At 54.1% G+C, this 16,495-nt stretch overlaps 2 protein-coding genes across 6 annotated transcripts; both read right to left on the bottom strand.

The window, feature by feature from the left end:
• Positions 1 to 454: 454 nt before the first annotated feature.
• ENO2 (enolase 2) lies at positions 455 to 8,511 on the bottom strand. Of its 3 annotated transcripts, none has more exons than XM_042991689.1 (12): positions 8,425 to 8,511; positions 7,158 to 7,247; positions 6,580 to 6,675; positions 6,377 to 6,435; positions 6,017 to 6,086; positions 5,398 to 5,531; positions 4,941 to 5,163; positions 3,693 to 3,890; positions 2,636 to 2,837; positions 1,986 to 2,094; positions 1,767 to 1,825; positions 455 to 1,478 (listed from the first exon to the last, which is right to left on the bottom strand). In XM_042991689.1, the coding sequence occupies exons 2-12, from the start codon at positions 7,240 to 7,242 to the stop codon at positions 1,409 to 1,411; spliced, it is 1,305 nt and encodes a 434-aa protein (XP_042847623.1). In that variant the 5' UTR covers positions 7,243 to 7,247; positions 8,425 to 8,511; the 3' UTR covers positions 455 to 1,408. The 3 variants fall into 3 exon arrangements, with proteins under 3 accessions (XP_042847623.1, XP_042847624.1, XP_042847625.1); XM_042991690.1 differs by lacking the exon at positions 8,425 to 8,511 and adding an exon at positions 8,251 to 8,335; XM_042991691.1 differs by lacking the exon at positions 7,158 to 7,247 and having other exon boundaries at positions 458 to 1,478.
• Positions 8,512 to 8,849: 338 nt separating this feature from the next.
• Positions 8,850 to 15,155, bottom strand: LRRC23 (leucine rich repeat containing 23). Of its 3 annotated transcripts, none has more exons than XM_042991684.1 (9): positions 14,871 to 15,155; positions 14,210 to 14,385; positions 14,015 to 14,124; positions 13,318 to 13,571; positions 12,525 to 12,655; positions 11,755 to 11,891; positions 10,235 to 10,348; positions 9,824 to 10,124; positions 8,850 to 9,229 (listed from the first exon to the last, which is right to left on the bottom strand). In XM_042991684.1, exons 2-8 carry the CDS (start codon positions 14,333 to 14,335, stop codon positions 9,851 to 9,853), a joined length of 1,146 nt encoding a protein of 381 aa, XP_042847618.1. In that variant the 5' UTR covers positions 14,336 to 14,385; positions 14,871 to 15,155; the 3' UTR covers positions 8,850 to 9,229; positions 9,824 to 9,850. The 3 variants fall into 3 exon arrangements, with proteins under 3 accessions (XP_042847618.1, XP_042847619.1, XP_007089647.1); XM_042991685.1 differs by having other exon boundaries at positions 10,235 to 10,327; XM_007089585.3 differs by lacking the exon at positions 10,235 to 10,348.
• Between the last annotated feature and the right edge of the window lie 1,340 nt (positions 15,156 to 16,495).

Below are 16,495 nucleotides of genomic sequence, written 5' to 3'. Positions count from 1 at the left end.
TTGTGGTCCTGACTCTCAGGTTTCCAGGAACACTTTCTCAGGCCCACCTCCAAATCCTCTGGTACCATCCTTCCCTCCCCAGTTCCCCATCTTGCAGGGGGTGATGCCCACGCAGCGCTGCTGTGGCCCACAGTGGCCAGCAGCCCAGTGGAGAGAGGCCCAGTGGGGGAACTGCTCCAGTCCATAGCTTTATCCCTTCTTTGGTCAAGGCCCTATAGGAATCCAGAATGCTTTGGACCCTTTTTCCCAAAAATGCACACCCACACAATTTTTGACACTCCTAGGGATTCTTGGACTCCAGGTTAAGAGCCCTTCATTGACCTGGGTCCTGGGGCCAGGCTTGCTGATGAGAAGGCAGGGCCAACGTGGTCCCCACCCAGCCAGGGAGGGGTAGGCAGGGCCATTATCTTAGCCATACTGGTTGGGTTTCTTCATCTTTCTGTGTCCTCCCCAGCTCTGCTATCCAGTTTCACCAACTTCTGGGTGCTCCGTCTTCTCTCCCCTCATACGGACGAAAGACTCTTCAGACACAACAATGCACTGTGATTCAGACTTTAATGGTGGTGCTCATTTCAACGCCACAGAGGTGGTGGCAACTGTGGAGCGTGGCACAGGGGAGTGAGACATTGCTCGGGTGCAGCTGGAGGAAGAACAGGGTAGCCGGGGCTGGGGGAGAGCTATGGGGGAAGAGTCCCCGGGCACACAGCCCCACCTCTGGACTGAGCCGGCTTAGGTTAAGGGCTGGGAGACACGAAGGAACTGATGACATGTCCCTTTTCTGTTACCCTTCCCACTCCATTTTCAGCAAGACCTCCCACCCCAGGCCATCTCGGAATCTACGGCCACGTGAAGTACACACGCACACACATGCGATCTCCTCTGGTCAGGCCAGGTTTTGGCCCTGGAGTTGTGGAGAAACGCTGAATTAATGAACAAGACGAGTGAACAATAAATAAACAAATAAATAATTCACTGAAGTCTTCGGCCAGGCACGATCACGCGGCCAGCGCTCCCCTCCCCCTCGGCACTGCACACTCCCTGGCTCAGATGCCACATGGACAAACGTGTGGAAGCGGCAGAAAGCACAGTGACACACGGCCCCTCTCTCAACACGTCCCCAGCCAGCCCTGATGCACCTGTACACAGACCCTGACTGTTCTTCCATGGGGACTCCCTTATAATCCTCAGTTCTGTGGCCAGTTTTTGAGGAGAGAGAATAGAAAGGAAAGAGAAGTGGAGAGTGTGGAGCCCAGAGCGGGGAGAGCACAGAGCAGGGGCTGGACAAGCCAAGGAACAGAGCGACAGGTCAGCCGGGGTGTCCGGGGTGAAATATCACAGAGCAAGACAGGAAGAGAGAGGATCCAGGAGGATGGGAGAGGGGTTCCAGGTCTCCAGGCAAGTAGAGGGATCACAGCACGCTGGGATTGCGGAAATTATGTCCAGCAAAGCGAGCTTCGTCCCCCAGCTCTTCTTCAATTCTGGAAGGGATGAGCCAGAAAAGAAATAAGGACGCAGGAGGATTCCACTTCTCTTTCCAGGAGGCCCCTATCCTCTCCAAGCCTGTCACACCACCTGTCCCTATGTCCGGCCCAAGCGGGGGCATCCCCTGGCTTCTCCACATGACCTGTGGGAGCCATCAATCAGGCCATGGGTAAACCCATCATTCGAAAACAAGTATTTTCTGGATATCTACTGTTCTCCAGGTCCTGGGTATCAGAGCTTTTAACCCTCTGGGCCCCGGGCTCCCATCCCCCAGGTTTCCTCACCTCATGAGCTGGTTGTACTTAGCCAGACGCTCAGAACGGCACGGGGCGCCAGTCTTGATCTGAAACATCCCCAAACATATGCAGCTCAGTGGCTGCCCCTTCACTTCCTGAAAGGAAACTTACACTCCCTTGACATTCTCCCGACACCCGCAAACACCTGGAAAGAGAGACCCACCCGACAGAACCCACCAATTTCACAAAGATCGCCCTTGCACTCACTTGGCCTGTGCACAGCCCCACCACCAGATCGGCGATGAACGTGTCCTCAGTCTCTCCTGAGCGATGACTCACCATGACACCCCAGCCATTCTCCTGAGCCAGCTTGCACCTGCAGCCATACATCAGCACTGACCTCCAGCCTCTCACACTGGGCACTCTCTTCCCAGCCCCAACATTGGTCTATGTCGAGAAACACCTGGCCGGGGGTGCCTGGGTGGCTCAGTCAGTTAAGCGTCCGACTCTTGGTTTCAGCTCAAGTCATGATCTCACAGTTTTGTGAAATCGAGCCCCACATGGGGCACTGTGCTGGCAGGGCACTCCTTGGGATTCTCTCTCCCTCTCTCTCTCTCTGTCTCTGCACCCCTCCCCGCGCCCCCACCCCCCCCCCCCCCACCGACTCACACTGTCTCTGTTCACTCAAAAATAAATAAATAAACTAAAAAAAAACAAAAAACAAAAAACACCTGGCAGGAAGCTCTCTGGGAGGGGCACAGGGCATGGGGTGGAGGGGGCAGAGCCTGAAGAGCTGGGAAGGTGACTGTAGGTTCCCTGCTCTCTTCAGCATCTATGCCAGGACGAGGCTGGGAGCACTTGCCAGAGGCATCCTGTAGAAACAGGGGCCGGGTAGGGGAGAGCCAGGGGACACTCACGCTTGGATGGCTTCCGTGACTGAGCCGATCTGGTTGACCTTGAGCAGCAGACAGTTGCAGGCCTTTTCCTCCACTGCCCGCTCGATACGCTTTGGGTTGGTCACTGTCAGGTCATCGCCCACGATCTGGATCCCTACATTGGCTGTGAACTTCGACCAGGCGGCCCAGTCGTCCTGGTCAAAGGGGTCCTCGATGGAGACCACTGCAGGGAGAGCAGGAGGGGCTGCTGACCCTCCCTGGGGTTTGCATCAGGCAGGAACACCCACCCTGTGATTCCCTGAAATGGATACATCCTCTGGCTAACTTAGCCTGCTCATCCTTGCTTCCCTGCCTCCGAAATAAGCTTGCCCTGACACTTACCTAGATTCTTTCTGAAAACCTTCCACACAACGCGGAGTACTAACCACTATGCGATCACGCCCGACACCTTCCGAACACCTTCCAAAAAACAAGGGTTCGGGATCTTTCTCGTAACCGCCTTTGCATTTTCCCACCTTCATTACCAGGAAGCTTTCCCTCTGTGCTATTCTAAATCCCTCATTTTGCATTTATGTCTTGCTCTGTCTCAGGGAAACGGAAACCAGCCTCCTCCCTGCAGGGGTCACAGCCTTTAGTGGGTTTGGAGAGGGTAGTTCAGCTCCTCCTCAGCCTTCCCATCCTACCCCCATAGCGCTTCCAGCTCCACTCAGCATCTACAACTTCATCAGTCAAAAACACTGATAGGTACAAGCTCCCTGCTGGGCCCAGTCACCCTCTCACCATGACTGGTTCCTTCCAAAGCCCTCCCCGTGATCCCAGCCACTGCGGGACACACGACTTTAATTAGGACCGGAAGCAGATGAAACAGATTCACCATAGGTACCTGCACATTTACATTACATACAAAGCCAGCCCCTGCAGAAGGCTCTTTGGTCCCTGTCCTGGTTCTCTGGCTCTGCTTAGGACACCTCCACCTGGCACCTAAGTCAGTGCCCCACAAGGTCCCAGGCTGCCCCACACATCCCCGCCTGCCCCTTGGCCCTTGCACTGCCCTCCCTCCCATAGCCCTTGTTCTCACCAGGATAGTCCCTGACAAAATCCTGGTAGAGGGCCCCCAGCTGGTCCCCAGTGATGTATCGGGAGGGATCAGCAGGAGACTTAAAGTCCAAGTCATATTTGCCATCGCGATGAAACTCCGAGGCAGCGACGTCCATGCCAATGACAATCTTTTCTGTGTAGCCAGCCTTGTCGATGGCTTCCTTCACCAACTCCAAGGCTGGGGATGGAATATAGTGGGATCACCAGCAGGAAGGGTGGGCAAAGAGGAATGTGAAAAAGAAAGAAATTCAGAGCCGAGGCACAGGACTGGTGCTGGGAAGAAGCCTGGCTACAATTGTTGTTAGGGTCATCCCAGGTCTGGGAAGAGCAGACCATCTTCTAAGAGGACAGAGGAATGGAATTCTGTTCGTAACAGGTTTTTTTTGTCAATAGCCATCGTTTATTATGGGCTATGTCACCTAAGTACAATGGTGCTAAGAGGGAGATACTGTTGTTGTTCCCATTTTACAGGCAAGAAAGACAAGCACAGAGAAGTTGAGTAAGAAAGATCACTAGCCAGTAACTCTTAAGTCAAGGTTCAAATGGAGGCAATTTGACCCCGGAACCTGAACTCTTAGCCACTTCCTGTTATTGTTTTTTTTTTTTTTTTTTTTTTTTAAGTTGAGAGTGGGGAGGGCAGAGAGAAAGAGAGAGCAAATCTTAAGCAGGCTCCACACTCAGCACAGAGCCCAAAGCAGGGCTCGATCCCACAGCTCTGAGATCATAACCCAAGCTGAAATCAAGAGTCAGACACTCAACTGGCCACCCAGGCGCCCCTTCCTGTTATTGTTTCTATTCACTATATAGCTCCTCCCACAGCAGAGAAAAATTAGGGATCTTAGAGACCTGAGAGGTTGGGGGTAGAAATGGGATAGACTCAGAATTGAATCCTTGCAGTACAGTATATCTCATCAAACTGAGAATCCTACAAAGTTCAAGTCCAGGATGGGTCCTCCATGTCACTTAGACCACCTCCCAGCATTCCCAGGGGCTCCAGTAAGAACTTACAGTTGCTAACAGATCTGGCTGGACAGGTGAAGACTATCCTCTTAGGCCTGCCTGTAAATGTGGCAGGCCCTCTGGGACCCACTCCCGGTATGGGTTCCTCTTTGAGCTGGCTCAAGGGCCTCCCACCCATACTCCTCAGGATCTGGGGAGCTGTGTGGCCCTTCCTGATGTCCAAGGACAGAGCAAGGCTTAAAGCAGGGAGTAGGGCTCCTGGCCTCACCTTCACTGTTCTCCAGGATGTTGGGGGCAAAGCCACCTTCATCTCCCACATTGGTGGCATCCTTGCCATATTTGTCCTTGATGACCCCCTTGAGTGTGTGGTAGACCTCCGCCCCAAGTCGCATGGCATCGCGAAAACTCTCAGCGCCCACTGGAAGGATCATAAACTCCTGCATGGCCAGCTTATTCCCAGCATGAGAGCCACCATTGATCACGTTGAAGGCCTGGGGGGCCACAGGACAGAAAAGTCACAGAGCACTTCCCTCCTCTGCCCCTGGGTTGTTAACCCAAGATCCCACACCTGCTCCAGCTTCCCAGACTCAAAGTCTCAAGTCTCCCTCCTTTCTCTTTAGGTGCCTCAATGCACTCCCCCCCCCAACCCCCATCATTCTTCACAAGGTTTCATGCTCTCCCCCCACCCACCCCTGGCACAGGCACAGGCGTGGCGCAGTGCTCACCGGCACAGGCAGGATGAGGTCTGAGTTCCCGGCCAGCTGAGCGATGTGGCGGTATAGGGGCAATTCCCGCTCAGCCGCCCCTGCCTTACACACGGCCAGGGACACACCCAGGATGGCATTGGCCCCAAACTTGGCTGGGAGATTACAGAGGAAGGCACTGAGCAAAGTGTCCCCTAAATTTCCGAGCCCTTGACTCCACTTATATACCCCAAAAGGAGCCAGTAAAAGAGATCCCCTCTCCCCTCTCCACTCCTGAGACACCTCATCAGTCCTCTCCTGAAAATAGCAGGACACACACACACACACACACACACACACACACGCTCGATTTAATGGGAAAGGGCAGACAGCTCCACCTATTTCTAAACATCTTGAGGCCAGACTGTCCCCTGCCAGCTCCCCCCCTTCACGCTGCAAAGTTCTTCTGTCTAATGTCACTCCCTCCTACTGTGGTTAAATTCTTCTTCTCTTGCTCTGGCTTTGAGAGGAGAATGGAAGGTGGGCTAGTCCGGACAGCCTTCCGACGGAAGTCCCCACAGCACTGGCCCCTTCAGTGCCCTGTCTGCTCCACACACCCGCCCTGCTCACACCTCCTCACTTTCTCCCAGCCCTGGCTTACATTTGTTCTCGGTCCCATCCAGCTCCAACATCAGGTTGTCAAGCTTCTCCTGCTCCACCACCGACAGACCCTGTAGACAGAGCCACCATCACCCCAGGCCAGGATGGAGGCTGGGCCCGGAGGCAGAGGGCCCCACCCCATTCCCACATAGGCTCACAGCTGGCCAGCAGCCAACCAGGTTTCTGTGAAAGCAGCCTGTCTGGATTGGGAGCAGGGGTGGGGAAGGAGTCTCCCCACACTCTCCTCAAGAAGTATGATGCCCAAGAGGAATCTCCCTTCTCTCCCTCCTCCCCTCATCCAGGATTGCTTCCAGGACCCTGGTCCTGCCCACCACCGCCCCCAGCAAAGAGCAGGCCTCACTGAGCTGATGAGGGCTGGAGCAATGGTGGTGTTGATGTGGTCCACTGCCTTCAGGACACCTGGGGAGAGGCAGAGAGGCCAGACTGGGTCAGGCTGGGAAGGGCCAGAAGTGGGGCGCAGGCAAGAAGGGGGCTGTGGACTGGTGTGAGGTAGGAGTATAAAGCTGAGGGATGGGAGAGTCTGGAAAAGAGAAAAGGCCTCACCTTTGCCCAAGTAACGCTGTTTGTCCCCATCCCGCAGCTCCAGGGCCTCATAGATACCAGTGGAGGCTCCACTGGGCACTGCAGCCCGGAAGAGACCTGAGAGAGGGACACGAAATAAGGAGGGACAGAGAAGGACACTACAGGGACCAGGGATTCCTTCAGCTTTCTAGCTCTAACCTATCCCCACACTGCTCCCTAACACACACACACACACACACACACACACACGCACGCACACACACACAAGCATAAGCAGGGGCCTCATCTGCCCAGTTGAGGTCCCACAAGTACAAGTAGGAACCCACAGATATGAAGCTATGCAGGCAGCACACATATGCACACACGCACACAGGTACACACACAGGCCTGCGGAGGCAGGATATATCCCATACATAAAATAGAATACAGAGATGAGCCTATCTGGGCTCCGCTGGACAAGAAGTATCCAACCCCCACATTCCAGGCTGGTGAACCTGGCCCAGCACCCCATCCCCACTGGGAATCAAGGCAGCTTCCCCTCCCTAGCCAGGGGAAACCCAGCCTGAGGGCTGTGGGAAGGCCCATGCCCTGCCCACTACCTTTGGCGGTGTAGAGATCCACCTCCACCGTGGGATTCCCACGGGAGTCCAGGATCTCCCGCGCCCAGATCTTCTCTATCGACATGATGGCTGAGTTATTGGGTGGAAGGAAAGGAAGGAGAAAGATAAGTGGTTTAGAGAGGTGGAGCCTGATCAGTGGGAGGGGCCAGAGACTGGGAGCCATGGGAAAGAGGTTACTGCAGTGGGTGGGGGGTGGGGAGGAGCTGGCTGCAGTCCCGGCTTTAGAAGGGATCCCCCCCACCCCACGGGGAGAGAAGGTCAATGCAGTGAGGAAGGGGAGGTCACTGCAGTGGGGGGCGGGGTAGGATCAAACGGGTGAGAAGGGAGGACACCGCAGTGAGGAGGGAGGGGCACTAGCAGAGGTTCCCTCGCCCCCCTCAGTAGCTCCAGCAGCAGATTCGTGGTGGGGTTCCCCCAGATCTCAGAGTGTAATGGCGGCCAGACTTGCATTTCTCCTTGTTGACAAAAGAGGATGGGCTGTCTGGGGCCTCTCCTCCAGAGCCCTCCTCCCCCGCAACCTAACACCCCCAACCCCACTCCAAGATCCCAGCCTCTCTCCTAAACATACGTCTCTCCTCTTCCCAAGAGATGGACAGTAGAGAAGTCTGGGGAGAGGGTCCTGGAGAAGCCCTCAGACCCTGGGGGTTGCAGCGGGGGCGGGGAGGGAGACGAGATCTGGGGGGAGAGGCAACGCTGGGCACATCCTTCCCCCCCCCCCACCCCACGCCAGCCCCTAGACAAATTCTCCCCTCCTCCCATCCCTCCCCCATCCAGCGGCGAGAAGCAATGTAAAAGGAGAGGGGCAGTATGGGGGAGGAGGGGGAGAGAGGGGAGTTCAGAAGTCTAGGGATGCTGAAGAATGGGAAGAGAAGACGTTTCTCCAGATGCAAAGCCAAGGGACGTGCCAGGATAAAAATGCACAGCCCAGGGAGACCCCGAACTTAACGGCGACAGAACCGGAGGCGGAGAGGGGCCGAGGGAGAGGGGCAGGCAAGGGTGGAGTAAAGGCGCAGTTAGAAACAGGTGCGGAGAGGCCTGACGCCCAGATGAGGAGGGGGCGACCGCCACTAACCGAGAGGAGCGGTCCTAGAAGGCCTGGGAGGGAGGGTGCCTGGGGAGGTGCAGATGACTGAGCAGGTGCGCAGCGCCACGGGGCGAGGGATGCGCGCAGGCCAGGGGAAAGGGCGGGGGGCGCGGCGGCGAGGGGAGGGGGCCGGAGGGGTGCAGGGGCCCGCTGGGGCTTCACCTCGGGGCTGCAGACTCAGCCTGTGGCGATGGCGGTGGCGGCGGCGGCGGCGCGGAGAGAGCGGGAGTGGTGGCGGCGGCGGCGGCGGCTGCGGCTCCCGGGCGGCGGGCGGCGGGCGGGGGGCGGGCGGGGGGAGGCGCCGATAGGGCCGGGCGGGCGCATGTGACCCGGAGCCCCCGATGAGTCAGGAGCCTCCGGCGGAGGCGCACGTAGGAGTGCGGGTGGGGGGCCTATGGGGGGCGGGGTGGGGGAGGGCGCGGGGGAGAGCTATGGGGGAGGGGCTAGGGGCGACCCAGGACCTGGCCCCCAGCACCCACGCGCGCTCACACCCACGCTCTGCCCCCCTCGAAGGTAACAGGCACAGCCTCACACCAGTGAAGCCCATGACAGACTTGGTGTCTCACAACCCCAGTCAGACACAAGAGTATCAAAATGTCTCTTTATTTGAAAACCGAACTGTTGTAACACACCCAGCCGCCTCCGCAGCTCCTCTGCAGCCAACTCTAGGAGCATCCCCTGGGCCCATCCAGGCCTGATTTCCCCATACCTGCCCGAGGGCTGCCACACCCAAACACACACACACACACACACACACACACACACACACACACACACGTTCCAGGCAAGGCTCAGGCCCACCCGGACGCTGCCCAGGTGCCCACCCAGAGCCTGGACAGCAAGCTGTGATGAATTCCCAGGTGTGAGGCAAGAGAGGGCATGCTCTGTCTCAGGATGAGGGGGGTGAACATGGCAGCCCCCCTAACTGGGAGTCTTCTCGGGTCTTAGGGCCAGTGTCTTTGATCTCCTGGAGGAAGAGGACAGAGGTAAAGCCTCTGGGCCTTTTACTGCATTCCCCATACTGCCTGTGACCCCATCACTGGTGCCCAGGGGCCACACCTCCCTGGGCTCACCTCCCCAGTCTCTTTCTGCCTCATTTTCCCTCCTTTCTTCCCAGAACCCCTGCTTCCTGTTATTTTTAGCTTCAGATTTTTAGTGCAAGATCTTCCTCCCCTGCCTCCCCCCAGCTTCCATCCTCAACCACCACCTCCACCCCTTCCCCCTACCCCTCACCACACCCCAGACCTATCCTTTCCAGCTGATCTCCACTGTGTGTCACACGTGGCCACCAGCCCTCCACCAGCATCTCTGCCAGCCTCCCAGATTCTCTTTCGTTACTTTTCCTCCCCTAATGTATTCTCCTAAGCCTTTCCTCGGCTCCTCCTAGGCCCTCCTGGTCCTCTCTACTCACTCTGAGACACCCCTTGACTCCTAACTCTGGTCTTTCCAAGGGTTCTCCTGCCATGTCCCTGCCTCAGCCACCTCCTCCCGTAGCAGCTTCTCTTCCCCTGGCTGCCAGACCCCTGGCCTCCTCTTCCTGCCTCTCTGTCTGCTTCCTTACTATTCTTGGAGGCTAAAAGAGCTGCTGCTACATGGAAGACTGCTCCAGTTCGAAGCTGTGCTCAGGCTCAGCCTCCTGCTCCTGGGTCTCCTTCATCATCTGACGGATCTCATCAGCCTCAGCCCGCTCCTCCTCCTCGTAGAAATCTTTATCCAGGCGTTCGAGGTGTGCTATCTGCACCAGGGCCTCCTGGCGATAGTCACTCTCATCTGTACACGGGTTGTCCAACAGCACCAAGGCTCGCAGCTTGGGCAGGTCCCGAAGCTTGGCCAGCTCTCCCAGGCGGGTCACCATGTTGCCCCTGCCGGAGTGGTCAGGAGGGATTCACCTTGGGGCAGGATGGGCTTTGGGGGCCAGCTCCCAGGAATGGAGCCTCTGAGGGAATCTCCCACCGGGTTCCCTAGAACCTGCCTCTGTGGACTGGCGTGCTCAGCATTGCGAGCTCTGCAGCAGAGGGGCTGTCTGTCCAACCTGCTCCAGTCCTGCCTCTGCCCTTCCAGGAACCTGGGAGCACCATGGTCTGTTCTGTAATGCGCCAGTCGTATTTGTCCTTCTGGAGCAGCAAAGCTAGGTCCCAGCCCTGTCTTGTAGTTGGGAGGGGAGGGGGGACATCTCCCTTGCAAAGCCAAACTTCTGTTATCAATCCTACCTAGTCAAAGGTTAGCAAGTAGGAGGCAGGCCAGTGGACAAGGAGCTGGGCTTTAAGTTCACGGAGGTGAGTGGTGCAATGTGGGTGCTGCGTTCAGGAAGGAGCCTAGAGCTAGAGACGGTCTGGGGCCTCCTGGCCTGAAGAACAAGCTTCATCTCCTAATGCGCCTCATTAAACATAAAATATGTTTATTTTCATGTTCTTGTCTCATGCCTCTAGGAAATCAGGTTTAATTGTTGTTTCAGCCTTAACCTCAACGGAGGTGACTACACCTCACAGGGTGTTTCTCACTGGGAGCCCTACTCCCACTGCACTTCGTGCTGGGCTGTCCTGTGCATTCCATTGCCCAGTCATTGAGCTACCTCTTCCCCACTACACTGAACTTCCAAACAACCCCAATTAACAGCCATTGAGGAGGGTCCATTATCTCAGGCTAGACCATTAAAGGAAAGGAGCCCACCGCCCACCCCGCCGCCCTGCCGCCCCGCAGCCCCAGCCCTGCCTGACCAATATGGCAGAACTAATTAGCAAGAGATTGCTCCAGAAGCCATGGCAGGAATTGGAGCTTCAAGGTGCAATCACATCTCTTTACTTGGAGATTCTCTTTCCTTTGCCAGCTTTAAGAATTTGGCCATGTTGACTAAGGAGGCAGTGTCCTTACATCTTGCTTAAAGAAACACACATGAAATCCTCCATCAGACAAGGGTTGCTGAAAGAAAATCACCCCCTGATCCCTAGTGCCTTTCTATCTAGAGAATTTCTTTCAAATACTCTTCTCTCCTCAAATATGAGCACATCTTGTGTTTTATATCTGTAAGGGAGCCATCCCTTACAGGTGGGGCTCAGGAGAAGAGAGGCAGGAAATGGGATGGGGAATAAGGGTCCCGGAGATGGGAGAAGGGCAGCAGAAATTTACATGGAATAGGACCAAGAAAAGAGAATTGGAGCCAGACTCTGAGTCCCTTGAGGACAGGGACCGTCTCTGATTCCTTTAAATGTTGCCAAAACACAGCACAAAGCCCTGGCATATAGCATGTTCTCAAGAACTGTGGATGGAGTGAATAAAGATTCGGGAGTCTCAGGCTATAAAGGTCTCAGTGTTGCAATTAGGACTGAATGCAGAAGACAGTAAGGAAAGGAGGGGTAAAGATCAGGATGAAGGTTGAGGTGAGAATCTAGGAGTGGACTAGGATTGGGACTTTGGGGCCAGGGAGGAATATGGGGTCAAAAGCTGCTCCTGGTCCAGGGTAGGGGCAAGGTGGGGCCCGGAGGGGGTACATACCTCAGGTTGAGATACTGTAACGATGTCATTTCCTTGGAGAAGCCACTCAGAGTCTCAATCTGGTTGTCTCGAAGATGCAAGGTAGTGAGATTGCTTAGGTTCTCCAAGCCCTCCACCTTCTTCAGCATGTTCTGGGCCTAGACCCCAGGATACAGTGCATAGATTGGGAGAAAGTAGCAGGGACAGGGAAGAGAAGTCAGAGGCAACCTAAGAGTGGAGACAAAGGAGTGCAGGAGGGGAGTGGAGGTGGGTAGAGGTTGTGTAGAGAGTAAAGAAGACTAGGAGATGCTTCCAGTCCAGAGAAAGGTCAGCAGTAACCCCCTACTGCTCATCCCACCAAAGCCACTTCTTGTTTAAGGAGAGATGCTTCAACCCACCCCCAGGCCCAAGAGTACCCACGGCTCCACTGAGGAGAAATGCACTATCCTAGAATGAAGAAGCTCAAGAGTCAAAAACACGACATTTAAGTGGCTGCCTTAGCCTGGTATCTGTACCTCAGTTAGAGCAAATTATGCTACTGCCTGTATCAAAGCAAATTGTCTTTATTCCTATGCATTATGTATTATCAGCCCTGCTAGGTGATAAGTACCTTGTCTGCTTTAACTTGGCGTCCCCATAGCATCTGGCACCAACTAAGGGCTCAAGAAATGATACCAAATTATCACGATGATGATGAAGCTAGTAGCTGAGCCTCCTAGACACCAGGCATCCTGGCCCCCAGAACAGTGCCCACCTTCTTGCACCAACCACCCTCTAACCCAGTGAGCTACCAAGAAGAGGTTCTTCAGTTTAGGAAGGTTGATTCCCAGGGTGGTTTCTATCTGGTTCCCCCGAAGCTCCAAGGTGTGCAGGCTGATCAGCTTTTGGGGGTCCAGACCTGTCACCATGCGGATGCGGTTACCTAAGGAGCAGGAGGGTATTAGGAGCTCAGAGGGCCACTCCAGATATTCAGCAGGAGACCCTGAATGTTGGGAGCCTCTGCATCCTCCTCTCTGTCTCATGTCTGGTGGATATGAGGAGGGACAGCTCCAGAGTTAACACCCCTGGGGCCCTGGGGCAAGTGGTATGGTAGTACAAGGGCCAAATGGACATGTTCACCCAAGCCTTTGAGGAGTGACTGAAGAATCCCCAGCAATCCCCATGGCTAACTCCTTCTCCTCCTTCAAATATTTGCTCAGATCAAGCTTCTCAATGATACTTGTCCTTACCAACCTGTTTGAAGTTGCACTTGTGCCTCTATTCATTCCCTTTACCCTAATTTACTTTTCAACAGCACATATTGCCTCTTAACGTACTATATAAATTTGCTTATGTACTATGTTCATTGATAGTTGTCTGTCTCCCCTGACCAGAATGGAAGCTACATGCAAGTAAGGATTTTGTTTTGTTTACAGCTACATCTCCAGCACATAGAAATGTCACAACAAATCATAATGGATGTCGGAATGAATAAATGAATGAGTGAAAATTGCTTTGTGGCACAACCAAAGACCTCACTGCCCATTTCTGTTGGCTACACGCGAGGAAAGAAAGAATCTCGTGTAGCCCAACCTAAGGACCCACCTTTGAGATCCAGGCTGCCCAGACGAGGGTGAGAGATGCCCTCTGTGTCAGTGATCTGGTTATAGGCAAAACTGGCAACCTGCAGGTAGGGCAGTTCATTCAGCCGGGCACTCCGCAGATGGTTGCCATCAGCCTTGAGCCAGAGCAGGTGCGTAAGGAAATTCAGTGGCGACAAATCTGTCAGGTGGTTCTCAGAAACATCCACATAGCGCAGATGGATGTAGGAACGCAACAAGTAGATATCTGTCAGATCCCTAGGAGATGGCAAAGGCCAGAGTTAGGGTTAAGAATCCAGCAAGGACTGACAGAGGTGCTAAAGCAGGGGGCAATAGGGAGATGGCCTATTAATGGAGAGAAGATTGAGTGACAGATGGGAGTGGTAAGGAAGCGGGACAGAAGGTAGGTGGGTTCTTAACAGTGAGCAGGGACCTTTCTTTGGTGGAGAGCCAAGAACCAACACTGTGAAGGACAAGTGAAGGAGTCCAGGAGGAATCTCCTGACACACCCTCACAGCCTCCAATTCCCCAGGCCATCTCTGATGGAGTCACAGGGCTCCAGAAAAGTAAATTCTACCCTTCCCTTCCACTGGCCAAGGTAAGAGAGATCCAAATTCCCAGCTAAGGCACCCAAGAAAGAGGGTGAGAAAGGAAATTGGGCCCTACAACCTCAGGCCTCTTCTGGTCCCCCATAAAGGCACCTCTCTTTAACCTCCAGCTTGACATAAGCATGAGCCAGTCCATTGCCCGTCTTGCAGAGCAAAGAAAGCCCTTCCTTCATCATGTCCTCCGTGAGGGGGGTGGGCAACCACTGCAAGAAGAAGTGGAGTCAGGCATCCCTTTCCAGCCCAACTGGATCCCTTTGCCCTAGGACCCCTCTGCTCCCATGCTCGCACTTCCTCAGAGAGGTCTTCTCCCTCCTTCCTGTAGTCCTCCCACTCCTCTGTCTCCCTCTCATCCTCTTCCTTTTCCAGATCATCCTGGTCTGCATCGAAGTCTTCCAGATCATCTTCATCTGACATCTTTCTTCCTGGCTGAAGGCTCCGGAGTCAAATCAAGCTCAGTGCTCCTCCTGAGAAAGAACGTCTCCTCAGCTTTGACCAGCCCTCAGCTCCCTCGCCTCCATTGACAGGGTACCCCTTCCCATCACCCTTGACCTCTGACCTCCTCCCAACCATGCTTCCTTCCTCATCCCTGTGAGCGTCTCATTTGGACTCCCAACCTCCGCTTCCGACTTCCCACCAAGGACCTGTCTCCCTTCAGGATGCCTCCCCAGGCTTTTCCTACCCTTCACAGTGGCCCCACTGTCTTCTAGTAGCTCCGCCTCCCTTCTCCCTGAATGTCCTCTCCCCAGTTCTTCCCATCTCCCCCTTAAGCCACGTTCTCCTACCAGCCTCCTACACCCCTCCCTTCCCTTCCATCCCTAACACCTGATCCACTCATTTCTTTGAATTTTCCCACCCCGTCTGGCCCCATTTCCCTGTCCCCTCTGGGGCACCAGGCTGACGCCGTCTCCAACCCTCCCACCCAATCCTTCGCTCGCAAAGGGGCGCAGACCCTGGTTCTGCTCGACTAAAGATGAGGTTCCGGAGAGGGTCTTGGCCCCGACCAGGAAGGACTGCTTTGAAAGACGAGAAAGGCGCAAGGAGGCGTCGCGTACTGCTGTTATGGCAACCAGGGGGCGGAACACTTGGCTACTTCCGCGGGGCAACTGCTTAGAGGGCCGTGAGGGGACCACGACGAACTGAACGGAAAATCTGCCCGGGAGCAAGTGGACCAGTTGCCAGGTAAGGAGGGGCCAGCTTCCCCACCCGCAGAAGTGCGTTAATTGGCGCAGGGCAAAAGCAGTGGGTGGGGCTTGGAACAGAGCTGTGGGGAGGGGAGATGGGCGGGGCTACTCGTACGTCACTCAAGACGTTAAAGGGACCGCACATCCTCAAAGGAAAAGTACTGTGAATTGCAATGAAACATCCTCCGGAGCTAAAGAGGAAGGAGGAGCAAGAAATACCAAAGCACGTGGTGGTCTGGTTTCTACCCCCACCCCAGCCTTGCACTTAGTCGACCTTTGTAAGGTGGCTTGGTGGAGTGGAAGGAGCCCAGGCCCAATGTATCTTAAGGCCTGTGTTGAGGAGTCTTGGCAGATCTGCAGTTTACTAGCAATTTACCTAAGACTATTTTCTCATCTGTAAAATAGGCTTAGCTATACCAACTGACAGGGTTCGAGTATGAGTGTAATCTATGCTAACACACTGTAGATTGCTAAACCCAGTTTGGGAGCATTTCACTTTTCCTCATATCTTGGACTGGTTTGATGCAAACCTTTGGGGGCTAGTAAGGGAGAAAATCCAACAAGTGCCCACTGAACTACTCCTCATCGAATGCTGTTATATAAATAACAAGACCTGATACAAGCATACCCAGGTACTCAGGCCTGTGTGACTTGTTGAAGGAGATGAAAAAGCAGTTGAGATTCAAGAAATATTTCTGGAGAGATTGTGGGCTGTGTGAGATGCCTTCACAAGTGATAACTTAATCTTCACACCAGTCCTGTGAGATAGATATTTGAAAGAAGAGGAAACTAAGGCTCAAGGAGGTTACTATTTATGACACAATTCCTGCCAGGGGAAAAAGGAGATAGTACCAATCTGTGGAATCTAATATAAATAAAAACAATTGGGCAACAAGGTAAGATATCATGTGATTGTTAAATTGTGTGCTACAGACTTTATATAACATGCAAAGTGATCTGATGGAAGATGCAGTGGGCTGGAAATCAGGACATGTTACCTCCTACTCTGTCTAGCTTGGGTAATATAGTTAATAGACAAATCTGTTCACTTGATGTCACGGAAATAGCAGGGGCTTTAAAGTCAGAGAGACCAGGTTCAAAACCCACTCTACCGTTTAATAACTGTGTGTTCCTCAGCATGTTATATAATTTTACTGAGGTTTAATTTTCACATTTGTGAAATAGAGATAAAAATGTCCACTTCCAAAAGGATTGTTAGAAGTTTAAAAGAGATGATGTGGGTAAATGGCCTTGCACTTAGTTGGCCTTCAGTAAGCAATTCTGTGCCCCCTCCCCACCTCTTGCCTGTTTCCTCAGTCCTGGGGTTGTCATGAGGAATAAGAAAGTAAATATGGAAACACTCAGGAAGGTTGGAAGTGCTAGGCAATTGAAC

The sequence above is a fragment of the Panthera tigris genome, chromosome B4 (genome assembly GCF_018350195.1).
Source record: "Panthera tigris isolate Pti1 chromosome B4, P.tigris_Pti1_mat1.1, whole genome shotgun sequence".
NCBI classification, from domain to species: Eukaryota; Metazoa; Chordata; class Mammalia; order Carnivora; family Felidae; genus Panthera; species Panthera tigris.
Note: the sequence above shows the minus strand (reverse complement) of the source record. Positions and strands in the feature narration are given on the sequence as shown.

Excerpts from the sequence above, each read along its gene's own strand:
- ENO2 (XM_042991689.1), bottom strand. The coding sequence starts at position 7,242 with ATGTCGATAGAGAAGATCTGGGCGCGGGAGATCCTGGACTCCCGTGGG. Across the intron at positions 5,532-6,016 it reads GGATGGGACCGAGAACAAAT|CCAAGTTTGGGGCCAATGCC; the intron begins GTAAGCCAGGGC and ends GTAATCTCCCAG. Across the intron at positions 5,164-5,397 it reads ACCTCATCCTGCCTGTGCCG|GCCTTCAACGTGATCAATGG; the intron begins GTGAGCACTGCG and ends GTGGCCCCCCAG.
- LRRC23 (XM_042991684.1), bottom strand. The coding sequence starts at position 14,335 with ATGTCAGATGAAGATGATCTGGAAGACTTCGATGCAGACCAGGATGAT. Across the intron at positions 13,572-14,014 it reads AAGCTGGAGGTTAAAGAGAG|GGATCTGACAGATATCTACT; the intron begins GTGCCTTTATGG and ends GCCATCTCCTAG. Across the intron at positions 10,349-11,754 it reads TTACAGTATCTCAACCTGAG|AACAGACCATGGTGCTCCCA; the intron begins GTATGTACCCCC and ends GGCGCATTACAG.